Here is a 16,939-nt window from a genome sequence, read left to right on the forward strand (position 1 = left end):
TTATGAATAGACTCAGTACAGGAGAAAATCTGTTAGTTGTAACAACAAAAGTTATTATTATAGTTCTTCTTTCTACCAGTGGATGGCGCCACTGTAAAAAGGAACATAAGTGTGACTTGCTTGATGCTATACTGAATTTTAATCTTTTGTAGTTTTGTAGTTGTAGTTTTTATTATTATTATTATTATTATTATTATTATTATTATTATTATTATTATTATTATTATTATTATTATTATTATTATTATTATTTGTGCACCTTATTTGGTATAGATTGTGTACCTTAGTAAGTATGGTGCGCCAAACCTCTTTTTTTTTTTTACTTTGAAATGGTTCTGTTAAAATTGCCAAAAAAATCATCTCGTTATATGAAAAGAATCATGATCTGTCATTGCAGGGGAAATATTTTCAGAGAATACTGAATGTTGCTTGCCTGTAATACTAACATACACAGGTTGTAACTTTTCAATACATAAATAAATAATTCTGTGTACTACTTTATTATTATTATTATTATTATTATTATTATTCAATATTGCCCCTGTACACAGCCTTGTTTTCCTCCTGTACTTCTGCTGTTATGATAACAACAACCACACGCTTGTTTTAAATATTTTATGTACAAAACCAAGGGCTGTCAGTACAGAAAAAAATAATTTTTCATATTTAATCTCAAGATTTCCCTGAAGTATGAGACCACAAAATATGTAAGCAACAAATATGTTTTGTTGAAGTTCTCCAGATGCAGAATTTATTTTTGCAGACATTCTTCATAAACTTAAACTACTCTGCTCAAATAACTAACAGCTTAAAGTAAAGTATTTATTGTAAACCAAAAACTATGCTCTTACCAAATCAAACATTGTCAATTATCAGCATAAATAAAATGATAAGACTGTCTACTTGTTTTCCGTAGTTGTAGTAGGGTATCTAATATGAAAAGTTCTTGCTTTTTCCTCCAACGTTTATGACGCATATATATTTATAGCAGCTTTTGAGTTTTAATATAACTATTTATTTGTTGAAGGGCATTCTGTGGTCCCTTAAAAGTGTGCCCTCCCGGTTGAGAACCACTGCTCTATCCAACCTCAAAAATCTGAAAGAGCCCACTCAACCGCAATCTTTCCTCCTTTGAACAGTGTGTGTCTAAATTAATCTCGCCTTCGTCTGATTGGCTGGATTTGTCAATCCGCTTAAACGGGGTGCGCTATGATTGGATGCAGTCTGATTCACGTCATCCTTTGAGAGGGGGTTTACGCTGTGCTTTTTTCTGTCACTGACACATGTAGAGTACAAGCGACAAGCAGCGGCCAGACATCAAGACGAGTGGACAGATCCGAGCAGAGTTCTCGCTTCATCTATGGAAATTACGGAAGACATTCCCGAACGCTCTTTTAACCAGACCGCGGCCGGTATTTCCAGTCATAACCAGAACATCTGAAAGGTTACCGGACGGCAACAGTGGAAATACAATCTGAATTCTCCATTTGCTTGACTCTTTTGCAGCAGCGAAGTATTGTTGAGTTTGCTGGACTGTGCGCGTTCTTTTCACCGTCTACCGAGAAAACAGACTGCTGTACATTTCTCTCCAACCATTGCATTCCATATAGGTGAGTAACATTACATTACTCAAAATCACTTTTTATTTTATGATAATAAATTAATGTCGCGAGAGGGCAAGGAGCGTCACAATGTTCCAGATTAGTATGTAAGCATAAAAAAAAGTCAATTATTTTTTTAGAAGTGTTCGCTGTATTTTATTTGTGTTGCACGTCGCGAATAACGTGATGACTATAGCTTGTAATGTAGTGTATGGGACATGAGCGTTGCGCTTATGTGTTTACTCCCATCAAGACCACACACATTTGTGAGCTCGATGGAAATTGCAGGCATTTTGAGTTTATCACATCATAACAGTGCAGCAGAACTGCGCGCGTGCTGTACAAATGATCAACAAACCACAACATAAGCGCAGTTCTGTATCTTCTGCTGTGGTTTGTGCATTGTAGTAGTAGGAGCAGCAGCAGCAGCTGTGTTTAAGCTCCAGCACTGCGATCTGTATTTCTGGCCATGGGCTGCTGATCTGTTTTGTATTTCTGCACATCCCCTCGCTTAAATTGCCTGTCCGTGTAATTACTTGAGTTTGCCCATTTGACTTAAAAGCCACCCCCTCCCTCTCTTCAAATGTCCTCTTTTCCCTCTTACTGGGAATGAAACTTGACGATGGTCCGATCTTATTTATCTGGGGGAGTCACTTTCGGTCTCTGATTCATCTCCCTTTAGATTTAATCAGCACTAAGGTATTGCTTGTCCCGAAGAGCCTCCACTAATGGGGTTACTGAATGCCTCTCTCTCTCTCTCTCTCTCTCTCTCTCTCAGTGCAATGTTTTCTACCCCCCCCCCCCCCACCTCTCTCTTCTCCTCTAATTACCTTTCAACAAAGATTTGGCTTACAGCCTTCCACGAATATATCTTCAATTTGAATCTTTCCCACTTTGGTCCAGCAGTCCTCCTTATGAAACCTTGGAAATATAAAAAATTCAGATGTAGTAGTGGAAGGATGGAGCAGAAGTGCACACATGCGTTACTGATGGATCAGCATACCAAAGTACAGAACTGCAACTATAAATGAGGGTCTGTGGTTTATGTGATTTCTGTTGGAGGCAGATCTGTGGGCCGGTATTAACTGATTCTTGCATATGCTGAATGATCCGGCATACTGGGCGTAATTTCACGCGGCAGTGACCAGTCCCCAAAGCGAACGTTGCTGAATGTTCTTCATGATGTTGGCTGGAAATCCGTCATCTGATAACCTCAGCAAAAGCGAGTGGAATAAGTCGACTTCTGAATGGTTCATGCAACTTCAAGGTTCCCCAATTAACTGCTCCACTTCTGGCCGCAGTAGCACTTAGGTCTCTCTCTCTCTCTTTCTCATGTCAAACATCATGGAGGTTGAGGAAAATGTGGTTTAAAAGCAATGTAGACAACCTAACGAAAGCCAGCACCTCTTTAATTGTTGTAGCGACTCTAATGTTATCAGCAGACATTTATAACAAATGGACCAAAGGAGCACTTTGATAAAGATCAAGCATAGTCTGCCACTTAAAACAATTCTCTGACTTGCTTGCAGGCATCATATGCAATTCAATTATTTCAAAAAAGCTTTTAGGAAGCGTGACTCTGAAAACATGAAATGTTTTGGGTCATTGTTCAGGCTCGAGGTGTTTTAGATACTGCAATGACAAAACTTCTGTCAGAAGTTCAGGAAACTTAAGTGTGCTGACTTTGTTAGATATGGATTATTGTAATGCTGATGGTATTTGAATACTTTTATGGCAACTATTCTTTTTTTATTTATTTTATATATACAGTTTGTAGTTATATCCGTTTTATTTATTTTTGTTGCAGAAATATAGCAAATGTTAAAAATAAATTGTCCTGAATCTGTCCTTTAATGTCATCTTGATGCACTCATTTAAAAACTGCTTTACTCTTGAGTGACTGCTCAGTTCTAACCATGTCTCTCTTCTGTCTTATTATGTTTCTGCAGACACAATGGTGAACCCTGGAGGAAGTGCCCAGCCCCCACCTGTTGGAGCGGGATCTCTGTCGTGGAAGCGTTGCGCGGGCTGTGGGGGAAAGATTGCAGACCGTTTTCTCCTGTATGCCATGGACAGCTATTGGCACAGCCGCTGTCTGAAATGTTCCTGCTGCCAGGCCCAGCTCGGAGAGATCGGCACATCCTGCTACACCAAGAGTGGCATGATCCTATGTAGAAATGACTACATCAGGTTCGACATATCTATTCTTGATTTGAATTTATGCGAGTCACAGCCACAGCCATATTCACATGCTTGAGGAAGGTGTCAGTCAGCACTGAGGGCTTTTTGTGTTCATAAAGGGGACTCACTTAAGTCTCTTTCTGCTGTGCTTGTGAAATGAATTTTAAACAGGGTCTTTCCAAATGTGTTTTGAGGATAGTGTAGTTGCGCTGTGCTCCTTTCTCATGGTCTTTGAAGCCAAACTTCAGATCATTCATACATCTGGATATTATGACAGCCCAACGACCACATGAATTGACATTAGGCATGTAATGATTAGATGAAGTGATGGGTGTCAAGAAAAAAAATCTAAAGGAAAAAGTTACAAGGCAACAAGCTTCTTCTCACGGAGTGGAGCGTATTTTTCCATTGAGAACATGTGTCTCAGATTGAGCCGTCAGCGGCCCTCATTAAAGCGCGCTGGTTAAACCCTCAACGGGACACTCTAAAAAGAGGTCAAGCCACTGACATGTTGACAGAGCAGAAGACGAAGGAGATTCTCTCTCCACAGCATCTGCAAGTCTGTGGCTCTCGCCATATTTCATCCTTAAGCAAAAGGAGCCGCTGCTAGGACCGTTTGTGTTTTCTTTACGAGATGCTAGAAAACTCGATTTGGTAAGGCAGAGCTGACCTTCGACTGTGCTTGAATCTAAGAGAGTTTTCACATCCTCTCCAGCATGTTTTGTTTATAACAAAGAAACCATTTAATTAGCAAAAATACCCTTTTTAAATATTTATGCAAGTAAGTCTGACACCCAAAGCGGCCACGGCAGTCTCACTCAGCTGAGGTGGATGGATGGCCTGATTTGACAGGCTGATCCTTCAGTGCCTTGACCTCTGCAACGGCAAACAGAACGCCCTACGAAGCCTCCAGAACTTCTTGCATTGAGAAGTTTGAGGTCGTCTTGGATTATTTCTTTGGTTTTGAGGGGATGGAAAAACACTGTTTGAGTGACTTTGATAATGGAACGCCTATATTTTTCTTATTAAAACGGGCAGACCAATTTAAAAGCTAATTCATAAAATGGAGTATCCATGATATATTCTGCTCTTCCTGCCGAAAAAGAGTGTTTTTTGGCAGAAGTGCAGTCATTAGTGAGTATTTACCTTGGCATGTGCTTCGCCTTGGATCATTCAGCGAAGCCTCATACTGACACTACTGCTGGCAGGCTTTAACAACAGGTGTCAACCAGAGCAAACCTGAGACGACCAGTCCAAATGTGAAAAGTGCCTTCACTCTTTCCACTCCACCTGATCCGAAGGGATCAAGTCCACAAGACTCGCCACTAGAATCGGGTCTGTGAGCCTAATTAAAATGAGCAGGGAGGGAAAAGTACAGTAGCTGCACCTCTCTCCTTGAGATGAGAGCGTATCGGGCGGGAGAACGGAGCTAAAACACAACTCGTGCGAGCCTGTGATCTGAGGAGAGATAAGAGAGAGGGGAAAAATAACATCTGACAGTGAGTCCACACAATTAAAAGCTTTAATTAGAGTCCCCCTCCATTTTCCTTTAGTCCTGAAGGGTTTTATCTAATGAGATCTAGTGCCTGGCTCCTATCCGCTTCCAATGACGTGTCCGAAATGAACGAGAGCCACATTGCAAACAAAACATTTAATTAACCAAATTGGCTTTTGAGAGAGCGGGAGAGCGAGGGAGAGAGAGAGAAGAGGGGATTATTGTGAAGGCCGGTCCCCTTAGGGGATTTTAAAGGGGCCTCCCTTATTTTTGTAATGGATTATTAAATTGCCCTTGCTGTGTAAATAATGAAGTTACATATCCAGAATTATATTAATACCACTGATGCAAAGAGGCTTAGCGATTGATTGGTATGGAGCGAGCGAAAACGCATCCCATTTTCCCTAATGGCAGATGGGGGGAAATGACATGGGATGATAGGCTTCTGATACCACTCAGCTCGAGGCCACCAGCGCCGACTCCGAACACAAGGGCAACCGCCGCGAGTTGTAGATTTCAGCAGTTTCAGTAGGGACTCATTCGAAATCATGTTGTCCCTAAGCCGTTGCTGATATTTTTTGCGTGAGCTGGAGAGAATGGAGACAGAGAGAGGGATTGAATTAATTTGGGGAGAGAGCAATCATGTGACCATTAGGTCGGGGGGAAGAACACTGTCCTTTTAATTGAATCGAGCCAGGTAATTAAATGGCACTTTTCCAATAGAATGTGCTAGGTAAATCTAATAGTTGGTTATTTAATATCACTTTGAAGTCTGCCCACTCAAGCACTATGACAGCACGGGAGCATGTGAACTATTAAGCCAGGAAATACTTGGATCTCAGAAATTAATTAAATCGCATGCAATTTAGGGGAAACGTTTATCTTGATTTGTCATAACAGAATTAATTCAAGGCCTTCAATCCACTTGGGAACAGATCTGTTGCTCTGAATTAACCAAGTGTCATTTGGCTGCTTTCAGCCCCCTCGTCCACCCACCCGCCCGCCCGCCCACCGCTCTCTTTACCGTGAAATCTCCTTTTCTCTCTCTCTCTCTCTCCCTAATGTAACATTGCCATTATGCAAAGCCCTACTTAAGTATCAATATGGCCCAGTGCTTTTAAGGTGCTTTGGCTGCTAATGTTGAGAGGCATTTTTATAATGGACTGTGTTGCAGAAATCATTGTTGTAACAACTTACATCTCTCCACTCAAAAGGTTCCGCTTAAGAGGCCGAGCTGCTGCCAGATGGCCCCAAAACAGCCCTGCTAGGTTGTATTTTACCTCACAGTCGGTATCCAGAATTAAATCCTCTAGACATCGCTTATGGAGCGCAGACAGATTTCTTGTCTTGCTTTCGTAATGAAAGACAGCCGTAGATTGTAGCCCCTCTTTTTCCCGCCCGTTCCCGAGACGAAACGAGTCAATAAATCAGCATTCCGCAATGTTTCGCTGACAAAATCCTCCTCCTCTGATTGATCAAGGGACTGAATACCTAGAAAGTGAGAAAACAGCGAAAGAGAGGCTGATTTGAGGAGAAAGAAGCCAAGACTGGTGGTGTCATTGCAATTAAAGAGTCCCTTGGCCTTAATTATGGTGACCCGTGATATCGCTCCCCTACGCTTCCCCTCGTCAGCACAGAAGTTCAATGGTAAGAGAGACCATTAGAGATGAGCACCAGACTGATAGCAACTTAATTGAGCACCTAAAGCCTTCGGGCCTTTAAATCAAATGCTATCAGCAGCCATCCCCTGCTCAAATAATTAACCTGCTATACTACGTATAGAGAGGCAAGAAAATAAAAAGGTTGCCTGGAGATTCTTCACGATTTTCCTCCGAAAGACACTGGGACAATTAAAAGGGGAGCGCACTTTGAGCCCGGATCCCAAATAATATGTGCTTGTAAATGAATTTAGGTGCGAGCTCTCGGGGATTGTTGATTCAAGCACATGTCGTGGCGCGGCAGATTGCTTTCTCAAGGCCGGGGGAAGATGTCATTTTACAGGTGAATCAAACTGCAGCGTTTAAAGACCTTCCCCCCTGACATTTGCCTAGCGTGACTGGCCCATCGACGCCATTGAAGCTGCGCTGTTGTCACGAGCCTACAGCTAATTACGTTTGAAATTGAGTTTTGATTGAGCTGCTCCAATCGATGCCACAGCCAAATTTGTTTTCCCCTCCCCCCCCCGCCTCCCCCTGCAGCCACCGCTGAAGAGAAACTCTCCAAGCTTCACTCGCTCGTCGTGTAGCGCCCTCAATAAACGCCACACGTGTATGCGAAACGTCGCAGGTGACAGCTGTTCCGATGTCGGAACGTACACGTTCACATGCATGCTGTGATGTTATATCGGCATCCGTACAATGCGCGTTTATCTTTTTACGAGTTGGAAGAATCTTGTGGGACGAAATCATCCATGAACTCTTAGGTTAATCTGTAACTGTGTACATAAGGGACATGCTATGACACCCTACATTTCCTTCAACTCTTTCCTCTCTATCTTTTTGTAGCCATTCCCCATTTCCCTCCCTCTATTCTTCTAACGGTCTCTTTCTTGCTTGCTTCTTTCCTCATATTTCCCCCTCCTCTCTCTCTCTCTCTCTCGCTCTCTCTCTCCGGAGCTTGTCAGATGCTGTGGTCTTATTTGATTGCATAGGAAAAGTGCAGTGATAGAGCAAACAGCCAGTGAGATATGATGACAAATGGGTCCAGATCCCAGTAAATTACTTTCAGCTCAAATCGAAATTTCATTCAGTTTGTTGCTCGGCAAGATGAAGTAATCTAAATTGTGGACTCAGAAGGCAGATAGAAAGGAAGCAGGAGCAAGCATTTCATTATCAAGAGACTGAGAGAGAGGGAGAGAGAGAAGGTTAGAGACGAAAGAGATGAGCAGAAGCAAATCTAAAGTGTTGACACCATGATTGAAAAGGTTAACCCATGCACATTATATATCAACCCGGGTAGCCGAGGGTTTCTAATGGAAAGGCGGCAGTGACTGAGCACTCGCTTGAGTCCTAATGGCAAAAGCGCTGTGTCTCTGCCTAGATGTACTATCAAATATTCTTAGGCCCTGATTGCTTATGTTCTAGGTTATTATTAGGTTGCAAAAATGAACACCAAAGGTAATACTTAGTCCCAGTGGCAGAGGCTTTTGGTGGACAGGATGCAGGATTTTTTCATTTGGTTTGCCATTATTACTATGATTTTATTTTTCCTACATCAGAATGTTGAAGATGTAATTTGTTCTGCATGTGTGAGAGAGAGAGAGAGAGAGAGACTGCGAGAGGGAGAAAAGGAGGCCCGGGCACAGGATTGAAATGGTTTAACCTATCATTGCAAGGATTCCACTGTTACAGTAATACAAGGCCAAACAGGTTAACAAACATTTTTGATGCACACAGAAATAAGGATCTTGTGCATGTTTTTTATTTAAAATCTCAGTCATCACCCATGTGACTTGCTTTCAAACGTAGAAACCAAAAAGAGAAGTTTTTGAAAATGTCAATGCTGCTCTCTTCCATACAATGAAAGTGTATGTTGGCAATGGCTTTCAATCTTCAGAAAGTACAATACAATACTATGAAGCATTGTAATATTAGTCCACATGTCCACGTGCTTTATTTACACCACCTTTTAAAAGTAAGACGATATATATTTGTTGTAAATTTTTATCGATGACACGTTAACTTTATCAACATTTATTTTGTTGCAAATGATTTCTATTTCAAATAAATTATGTTCTTTGGAACGTTCTATTTAAAAAAGAAACCTGGACAAATTATCCTATGTTCCACAAAAAAAATAATTAAATAAAAATAATTAAAATAAATAAGCAGCGGGCTTTCAGATGTGATAATAATAATAAGAGATGCAGCAAATCAGCATATTAGAACCATTTCAGAAAGATCATGTGACACTGAAGGCTGGAGTAATGATGCTGAAATTTCAGCTTTGCCATTATTGGAATAAATTCCATTTAAAAAATATTATTGGAATAAATTACATTTAAATAAAACACAGTTATTTAAAATGGTGATAATATTTCACAATATTATTGTTTGATTAAATATATGGAGCTTTGATGAGCTTAATAGACTTAGTGAAACAATTTCCTTCCCCTTTTTGAACAGTAGTAAACCTAACCTTCTGAAGCCACACGAGAAGACAATTAATAGAACAGACCGAAAATATTATTTATAAAATGCCACTGACTTAAAAAAACAATCATCTTTAAATCGCACACACATGATGGCTTTGGTTATTAATGCTGAAAGAGTTCATTTGTTTGCACTGTGTGAATGAAAATAAATCATATAAAGGAGTCAAATGTTGGTCATGAGATATTGGTATGAAATGTGCTAGTGATGTTTGTGTTCCTACATGTAATCTGTACATCTTAATGAATGTGTTCCTAGTTATTTGAGGTTTTTGTTAATGATATTTTCTGGCACTTAATAGCACAGTGTTTTGATTTAGGCTTTGTCTAAGACAGATTCAGGGCTCACTCTGTATCTCTTATTTTGACAATGCTAACGTGTCTCTGTTTCTTTTCACAGGTTATTTGGGAACAGTGGGGCGTGCAGTGCGTGTGGTCAGTCCATCCCAGCCAGTGAACTGGTTATGAGGGCACAGGGAAACGTGTACCATCTCAAGGTAACCTTTAATCTTAAAGTGACCACTATTGCTCAAGAAATAAATGCTTCATTGCACTACAGAATCCTTTCACACTCAGTCTGCTTTTCAGTCACTATTTGATGGTGTTATAAATTAAATAGCTTATGATTGATACCAAATCAAAAATGGTGTGTGCATATTTTAGTAAAAAATATGTTTTAGTTTAAAATATTTAGCCCATGTGGAATCCCTATAAGGAAATAACGAGAAGTTAAAATAAGTAGACTTTTCCAGAAATGAGTCAGAGATCTGATGTAATATGCTGTGTATTGTGGGTAATGGAGTCCTTTTCATTGTCTCCCGCAGTGTTTCACATGTTCTACCTGCCGGAACCGGCTGGTCCCTGGTGACAGGTTTCACTACATCAACGGCAGCTTGTTCTGCGAACACGACAGACCCACAGCACTCATCAACGGCCATTTGAGTTCACTCCAGACTAACCCTCTACTGCCTGACCAGAAAGTGAGAGCCGCTATCTGTCTGCTTATCAAAACTTCTACACGTTCAGGACCCCTATGAGTATTTATTAGCCAAACACTCCCTTCAGTCAGTCCCTAATCAAAGAATTGCTTCTGTTTTGTTTAAATATTGAAGTTTTACGAACCATATATATAATTCTGTGCCCCTAACCCAAGTATAATTCATCCTGGCTGGAAGCCAAATTGATCACATCTTGCTGAAATGAGATCACAGCTAATGCAAGCTTTTTAGTTACAGGAGAGGCAAGGAGTGAAAAATGTTTCCTTCTTCCTAACTCTGACAAATTCAGATTCGATACTGATTCTGTAGAATTAATTTGCCATCCAGAAGATACAAAACATGAAATCCTGAAAATACTGGTCACAGATTTTAATGGACTCGCTTTGCTCAATAACAAAAGATGGTTTTCATTGCATTATGCTTTTACAAAAAAATAAAAAGCTAGCTGGCGTCAAGCATTCCATCCCATTTTGGTATTTGCTCCTCTGACGCTTCACCGCAAGCCTTAAATAAAAAAACACCAGGGCCCCAAGCAGGCAAATTATTTACCTAATTCCCCTTCTCGCCTTTGGGACAGTCTGCAATAAGACTTCATTGTGCAGTCAGCCACCAGCTGATTGTATCACTTGGCAGCACTGAAAACAACAGCTCAGTGACACGTAATCAGTATTGATGGGGATGTGAGAGTGTATACGAGAGAGATCGGACAGTTGCCGAGTTTCCCAGTGAACATTTATTTCACCGTCAGTGGGAAAAAACTAGTTTGAGGAGAGCCGTAGTGAGCCGGGGGAAATCGCTCCATTAAAGCTTGGTGCTCCGTTAGTGGCCTTTTAAGGCATCGTCACTTTTACAAATTAGCTCCAAGAGCATGTTGCGTTTCAAACTGAAGGCCTTTGCATTATCATGCCTAATTTGAAATGTCTGTTTAAGCCCCCATCCTTCCATTCGTCCTCCTTCCTCTGCCCACCTCTCGCTCGGCGGCTGCCGCTGTGTAAATATGAGGCCTCATTCTTTATTTATGTACTGACATCAATTGTAGTGAAAACCGCTGAATTATTAATACTAAAATGCAATCTGAATATTGGCCTGGCTGCTTTAATTATAGCAAAGAGAGAGTTCTTAAATACACCCAGATGCCCCTCTTCACCAAGTAGGAATAGAGAAGGTCCATGGGTCCTCATGAGATGCTCGAAATTAGTGTTTTCGCTTGGTACAGAGAGATTCAAATCATTATTAGGAAACTTATTCACCACTGCAGTGAAGATGCATCGTAATTTATTACTTCATGGTGTGTTCTCTCTGTTCAGAGTTTGAAGTTTGCTGTAATTCTCCTCTGAACCTATAGAAATAAGCTGGGAGCTGAAACAAGCCAGTACAGAAAGGAGCGAGAGAGAGAGAGAGAGAGAGAGAGAGAGAGAGAGAAAGAAAGCGACTGAACGCTTCCCTAGACAGATAGGAGGCCTCGTCCGGCAGCCATTGTTTTTATTATGTGCCATTTCATGGTGACATAATTGGTGCTGTCCGTGTCCACGGCTGAGGACATTTGATGCTCATTTATTAAGTAGCTCCCCGGCTTCTCGCTAATCTCTTTGTTCAGGACAGACAAATTACCTTTCTCATGCTGAGCCTGAACCCAGGGGATCCAAACCTTCACCGCCTCCGTCTCTTTAATTAGCCCTCCAATGTGGGGTGGCGTGGGGGGCTTGCAATTACTATTACAGTAGCTTGAAACCCCTTAGTAACTTGAGGTAGGACGGGAAAAGCAAATTGCCCCCCTAGAATGTTTAAAAAACAAAAGGAAGGAGAATGTTAGGGGTAAAAAGTTTGCAGTGACTGTGAAGTAAAACGCTGTGCTTGGATATTGGGATAATTGTCTCTCCTGCGCAAGAACTTAGCAGCCTGGGGACTGTGGCACATCATTGTTAAAAATGAGACAAAAAAAGACTAGCTTAACAATATGCACTTAAAATGCAGAGGAAGTAGGGCAGCAGATGGATTTGAAAGCCTTACTGATCAATGAGTTAAGCAGGGGGCTTTAGCAGAATTGGCGGCCTTTATTTGACAATAGATATAGAGTATGTTATTTAAGAGAACATGAGATTTGTATGATTCACATTGAATTTTTTTACAATACAGGTTGTTAGATTTACTACAACAGTGTTTTTTTCTTTCTTATTTTAAATTTTTAAAAAAAATTCAAAACCTGCACACTGTTATTTACAGTATGGCAAAATGTACCTTTATTTAATTTGGGTCAGTGTCATGACATTTTTTATTTTAATACATTAAAACACAATTCACACTTCCAGTTACTTGAATAGACCCTTTAAAAGATGAACATGATTTTAAGGTCTGTAATAAGATTCATTTATCTATTTCATGTATTAATACTTGTGGTGTGACCAGCAAAACAAAACAAAAGAAAAAGATAATCAAAGCAAAACAAAAAAAAACAAAACAAAACAAAACAAAACAAAACAAAACAAAACAAAACAAAACAAAACAAAACAAAACAAAACAAAACAGGATATGATACCAGAACAAAAAAGGTCAATAAGTATTTTAAAATATGAGATAATTTGACATTTTAAGACAGGGCAAGTGAGAATATATATTTTATTATATTTATATATATATATTTTGTATAAAGAAAAGCATATTTAAAATTTTTAAAGATAAAATGATCATACAAATAATTATGATTAAGACACGCACGTATATTCAAGGTGTACAAAATTTTTTATTCGTTTGGATTTAATAGTTACACCACATGACTTTTTTCAGAAAATGTAGTCAATAAATGTAAACCTGTTTTCAAAACCGTAAGTAATCATATAATCAACTTTTTAAATGTTTTAAAGTATATTCTTTCACGTTTTTTTTACCCATTTACTGGTTGTAATATTTTTCGTTGTAAGTGTTTTTAACCAGTTTGTCTCTTTATCTTTCAGGTGTGTTAGGATGTAGGTGTTGCTCAAAGCAGGATGTGTGCCTTCATTTCAGCCCCTCGCTCATTGTCACTGAAGACCTTTTCGGATCGGACCCCATCCCGCTCCTTCTCTCAAAGCTCCGCTACTCCAAACCAGAGGGCCGATCTCAGGCTTGAGCTCCACCTTGACCTGCGATCGCCAGATATCCCCCTTTCCCGCCCTTTACTCCAAACTCCTGAATCATGGATGGAAAATACCCATGAGGCACTGAAGGGGGGGATACTGAGGACTCTATGAACTGACCCAGGCGAGACCTCTGATCCGGAGGGACTCAAAGACTGACACAGAGAGAGACCAGCTGGAGGATGTTGTTTTTGAGTAAAAAAAAAAAAAAACGAGACCGGAAGGGTGAAATTAAAATGACAAATGAAGCTGATCCACTGCAGCGATTTTTGAATCTTTCATAACACTTGTTTGAAAATGTAGTGGGGGAATACTGACTTTCTTTTTGCCTTTATATTTTTGTCCTACCTTGTCTATTCTCCTTTTCTTCACAACATGGTATCTTCTCTTTCTATATTTTAGATGTTGTAAAGGGAACGCGTTTCATTTCGGATGATATAAAAATCCCGAAGACTGGGTTCAAAGAAGTATCCGTGGCTTTTTTTGTGGAAATCAAATCATGAACACTCTTGGTGTATTTGTAGAACTACCATGTACAGTATGTATGCATGTAAATGTTTTTGTCCCATTGTGGCTACCGTACATACTACACAAAGCAGCTAACTCTATTCCCCTTTCCCTCAACCCAGAAACCACGCAACAAACAAGAAATGAAGCTCATAGCTGTCATCCTATAAATGCAGAGTGAGAGAGAATTCTATTTGTGATATTTTCAGAGACATTTGCTCCAATATGGTGTATTTAATTAATAAAATAAAAAAATAAGTTTAAAAATATCCCTTTTTTAATCCTATTTAAATCATTTGTGTCAAAGATTCTTAATATGGAAATTGGGCTGGCAGCTGAATATGAAAGTCCTCATGTTAAAAGTTTGTTTTTATGCTCAGTTAAGTATGAAGACTATGTTTTAAGCGCCATGAATTCACCTCGGGTTAGTCCCAATCTCTCACAGGTGTTCACCTCTGAAATCACTCAATATGAATTATGTACAGTATCTGAAAGAACACTCTCAACATCTAATTCTCCATCAGGAGACCAAAGGATTTGTATGATCTCAGTAATTCATCTCGTCGGGTTTCTTTAGCTCATTAGCAAAACTATGCTTTTTTTTTTTTTATTATTATTGAACCTCCCTAAATGCGGTGCCATCTCTCTGTCCCTTAATTGTGTCAGTTCATCTTCTTATGCTGTAATTATGAATGCTGATGATGGGGTGGCTAATTGAACATGGATAAACATGTATACTTTCTTCTCTTTTCATGTGAACATGCTATTCATTCCACGGTCCTTGTAGCGGACAAGAAAAGGAGTGCAGCAAATGCCCCTTTGAAGATTCAATTACCGCGGGGGGGAGAGAAAGGTGTTGCAGCTTTTTGGGCCCGCACTGAATGGGCTATTTGCAGAACAAATCGGCGTTTGAAGCTGCTGCTAGACTTAATGGGTATGAAGAGGGCCTGATTTGCATTCCCAGAATGCTCTGCTATAATCCGCACTCAGTTGTCGGACAGGTGGACAGGGTGCATGGTGACAATCTTTCATCATCTCCATAATTTTGTATAGCATTTTATTACAGCCTGTGGTAAGGTCTAAACCTACATCTTTATTAGATTTTATTAAGCTCATGCACTCTAAAAAATAAAGTTTATTTTTTTTTTTTTTTTTTTTTTAGAAGAAGAATTTTTTTTAATCTAAAGAGCCATTTGTGATATTAAAGTTTCTTCGTGAAACCATAGATGCCAATGACCCTTTATTTTCAAGAGTGTATTTGAGGAGATCTTGCTACAAAAATGTTTTACTTTCTGACCTGAAATAAAAAAAAAAAAAGTGCATATTCTGGCGAAATAATTCAACTCTGTTCATATGGGTTCATGCTTAGAGACTCACTCTGAATTTTCTTGCTAAATTTCTGCCGTCTGTTAATCAGAACGGGTTGAGGGAGATATTTAAGAACACTAGAGCTACAGGGTGAGTGCACAAAACATCTCGATGCATCATGTACAGTTATTATCTGGAGATACACTTTGAATGCCTTTATTAAAGCAACATGAAACGTGCAATCATAACAGGTGCAAGGGTTTGCCTTTTTTTTTTTTTTCAGAGCATCAGGAATTCAAATTAGCCGGTCCAAATACACCGCCATCTCCAAAGTGCTTCAGCAGAGTTTGCCTCAGCTGTAAAACTCAAGGAATGTCTCTTGGTCTCCGTTGTAGAGAGAATCAAGCTAAAGTACATTCAAATAAATCTCAACAAAGCGATTCCAGAGGAAATTATAGAGCTCCAAATGCCTTTTTCTATGTGAGTTGAAAAGACCTGTGGTCATTTTGTGAGAGTGAAAAAACTGTCTGATGATAGGTACAAATACTCATCTAACCTTCAAGTTTAAAAGTGTCCTCTTAGTTATTTTTACCATGTGGTGCCAGTATAATGTGTAACGGATACAGGATCTCCAAAATACTTTTATGAGCAACAGGAGATTGTAGTCCAACAACAGCTGGTGTTGGACAACAGCTCTCCTAATATCAGCAGCTATAGTAACAGTTAAGATAATAATTACATTGGTCATGAGGATTATAATGTATTGTCATTACTTTTAAGTTATATTTAGACTCAGTGTGCATAGAGTGCATTACATCGCTTGGATACTTGAAAGCAGCAAGCTTGTTTCAGTGGAACAAAGGTCAGAATCACATCTGTTCAAGTGATTTAGTGTTTTCACTGCAAACACGAGGGCCATGTATGTGACAATTATGTGCTAATGTTAAAGCAATTACCGGAGGAGATGGATCCTAATAAATGGAAATTAATTCAAGATTTCTCCAGGATTCATGTTTTTCCAATTAAAATATTTTAATCTGAAGGCTTTGTTTTGAAGTATATATATATATATATATATATATATATATATATATATATATGTGTGTGTGTGTGTGTGTGTGTGTGTGTGTGTGTGTGTGTGTGTGTGTGTGTGTATATATATGTATGTATGTATGTATGTATGTATGTATGTATGTATGTATATATATATATATATATATATATATATATATATATATACACACACACAGACACACACACACACACACACAAACACACACACGCATACATACATATCAACTATTTAGTGTAATAATATAAGAAAAAAATATTTTAGCACTGGCTCTATTGCTGTACTTACAATGTGATATGAATGAGGAATGTTAACATGAAACATTAATGTTTTCCACTCCCAGGGCAAAACTAGTGAGTGACATATTTATAAAACATCATTTTTACACACATGATCCATGTGTCAGATGTGGTTTTGATGTGGGGCAGAAGAAGGCGAGTTAATGGAGCTAAGCCACCACAATGGAGCCACACAAATGGCTTTACTGCTCAGAGAGAGACGTTTGGTCATAGAA

The 16,939-nt window shown here is 39.4% G+C and overlaps 1 protein-coding gene across 3 annotated transcripts; it reads left to right on the forward strand.

Moving 5' to 3' along the window:
• The first annotated feature begins 1,272 nt into the window (after nucleotides 1-1,272).
• On the forward strand, nucleotides 1,273-15,601 carry LOC113050642 (LIM domain transcription factor LMO4). Of its 3 annotated transcripts, XM_026213839.1 has the most exons (6): nucleotides 1,278-1,412; nucleotides 1,507-1,610; nucleotides 3,551-3,791; nucleotides 9,828-9,924; nucleotides 10,252-10,407; nucleotides 13,377-15,601. In XM_026213839.1, exons 3-6 carry the CDS (start codon nucleotides 3,556-3,558, stop codon nucleotides 13,383-13,385), a joined length of 498 nt encoding a protein of 165 aa, XP_026069624.1. In that variant the 5' UTR covers nucleotides 1,278-1,412; nucleotides 1,507-1,610; nucleotides 3,551-3,555; the 3' UTR covers nucleotides 13,386-15,601. The 3 variants fall into 3 exon arrangements, with proteins under 3 accessions (XP_026069623.1, XP_026069624.1, XP_026069625.1); XM_026213838.1 differs by having other exon boundaries at nucleotides 1,273-1,610; XM_026213840.1 differs by lacking the exons at nucleotides 1,278-1,412; nucleotides 1,507-1,610 and adding an exon at nucleotides 2,721-2,912.
• Nucleotides 15,602-16,939: the final 1,338 nt, after the last annotated feature.

This window comes from Carassius auratus, chromosome 31 (genome assembly GCF_003368295.1).
Source record: "Carassius auratus strain Wakin chromosome 31, ASM336829v1, whole genome shotgun sequence".
NCBI lineage: Eukaryota > Metazoa > Chordata > Actinopteri > Cypriniformes > Cyprinidae > Carassius > Carassius auratus.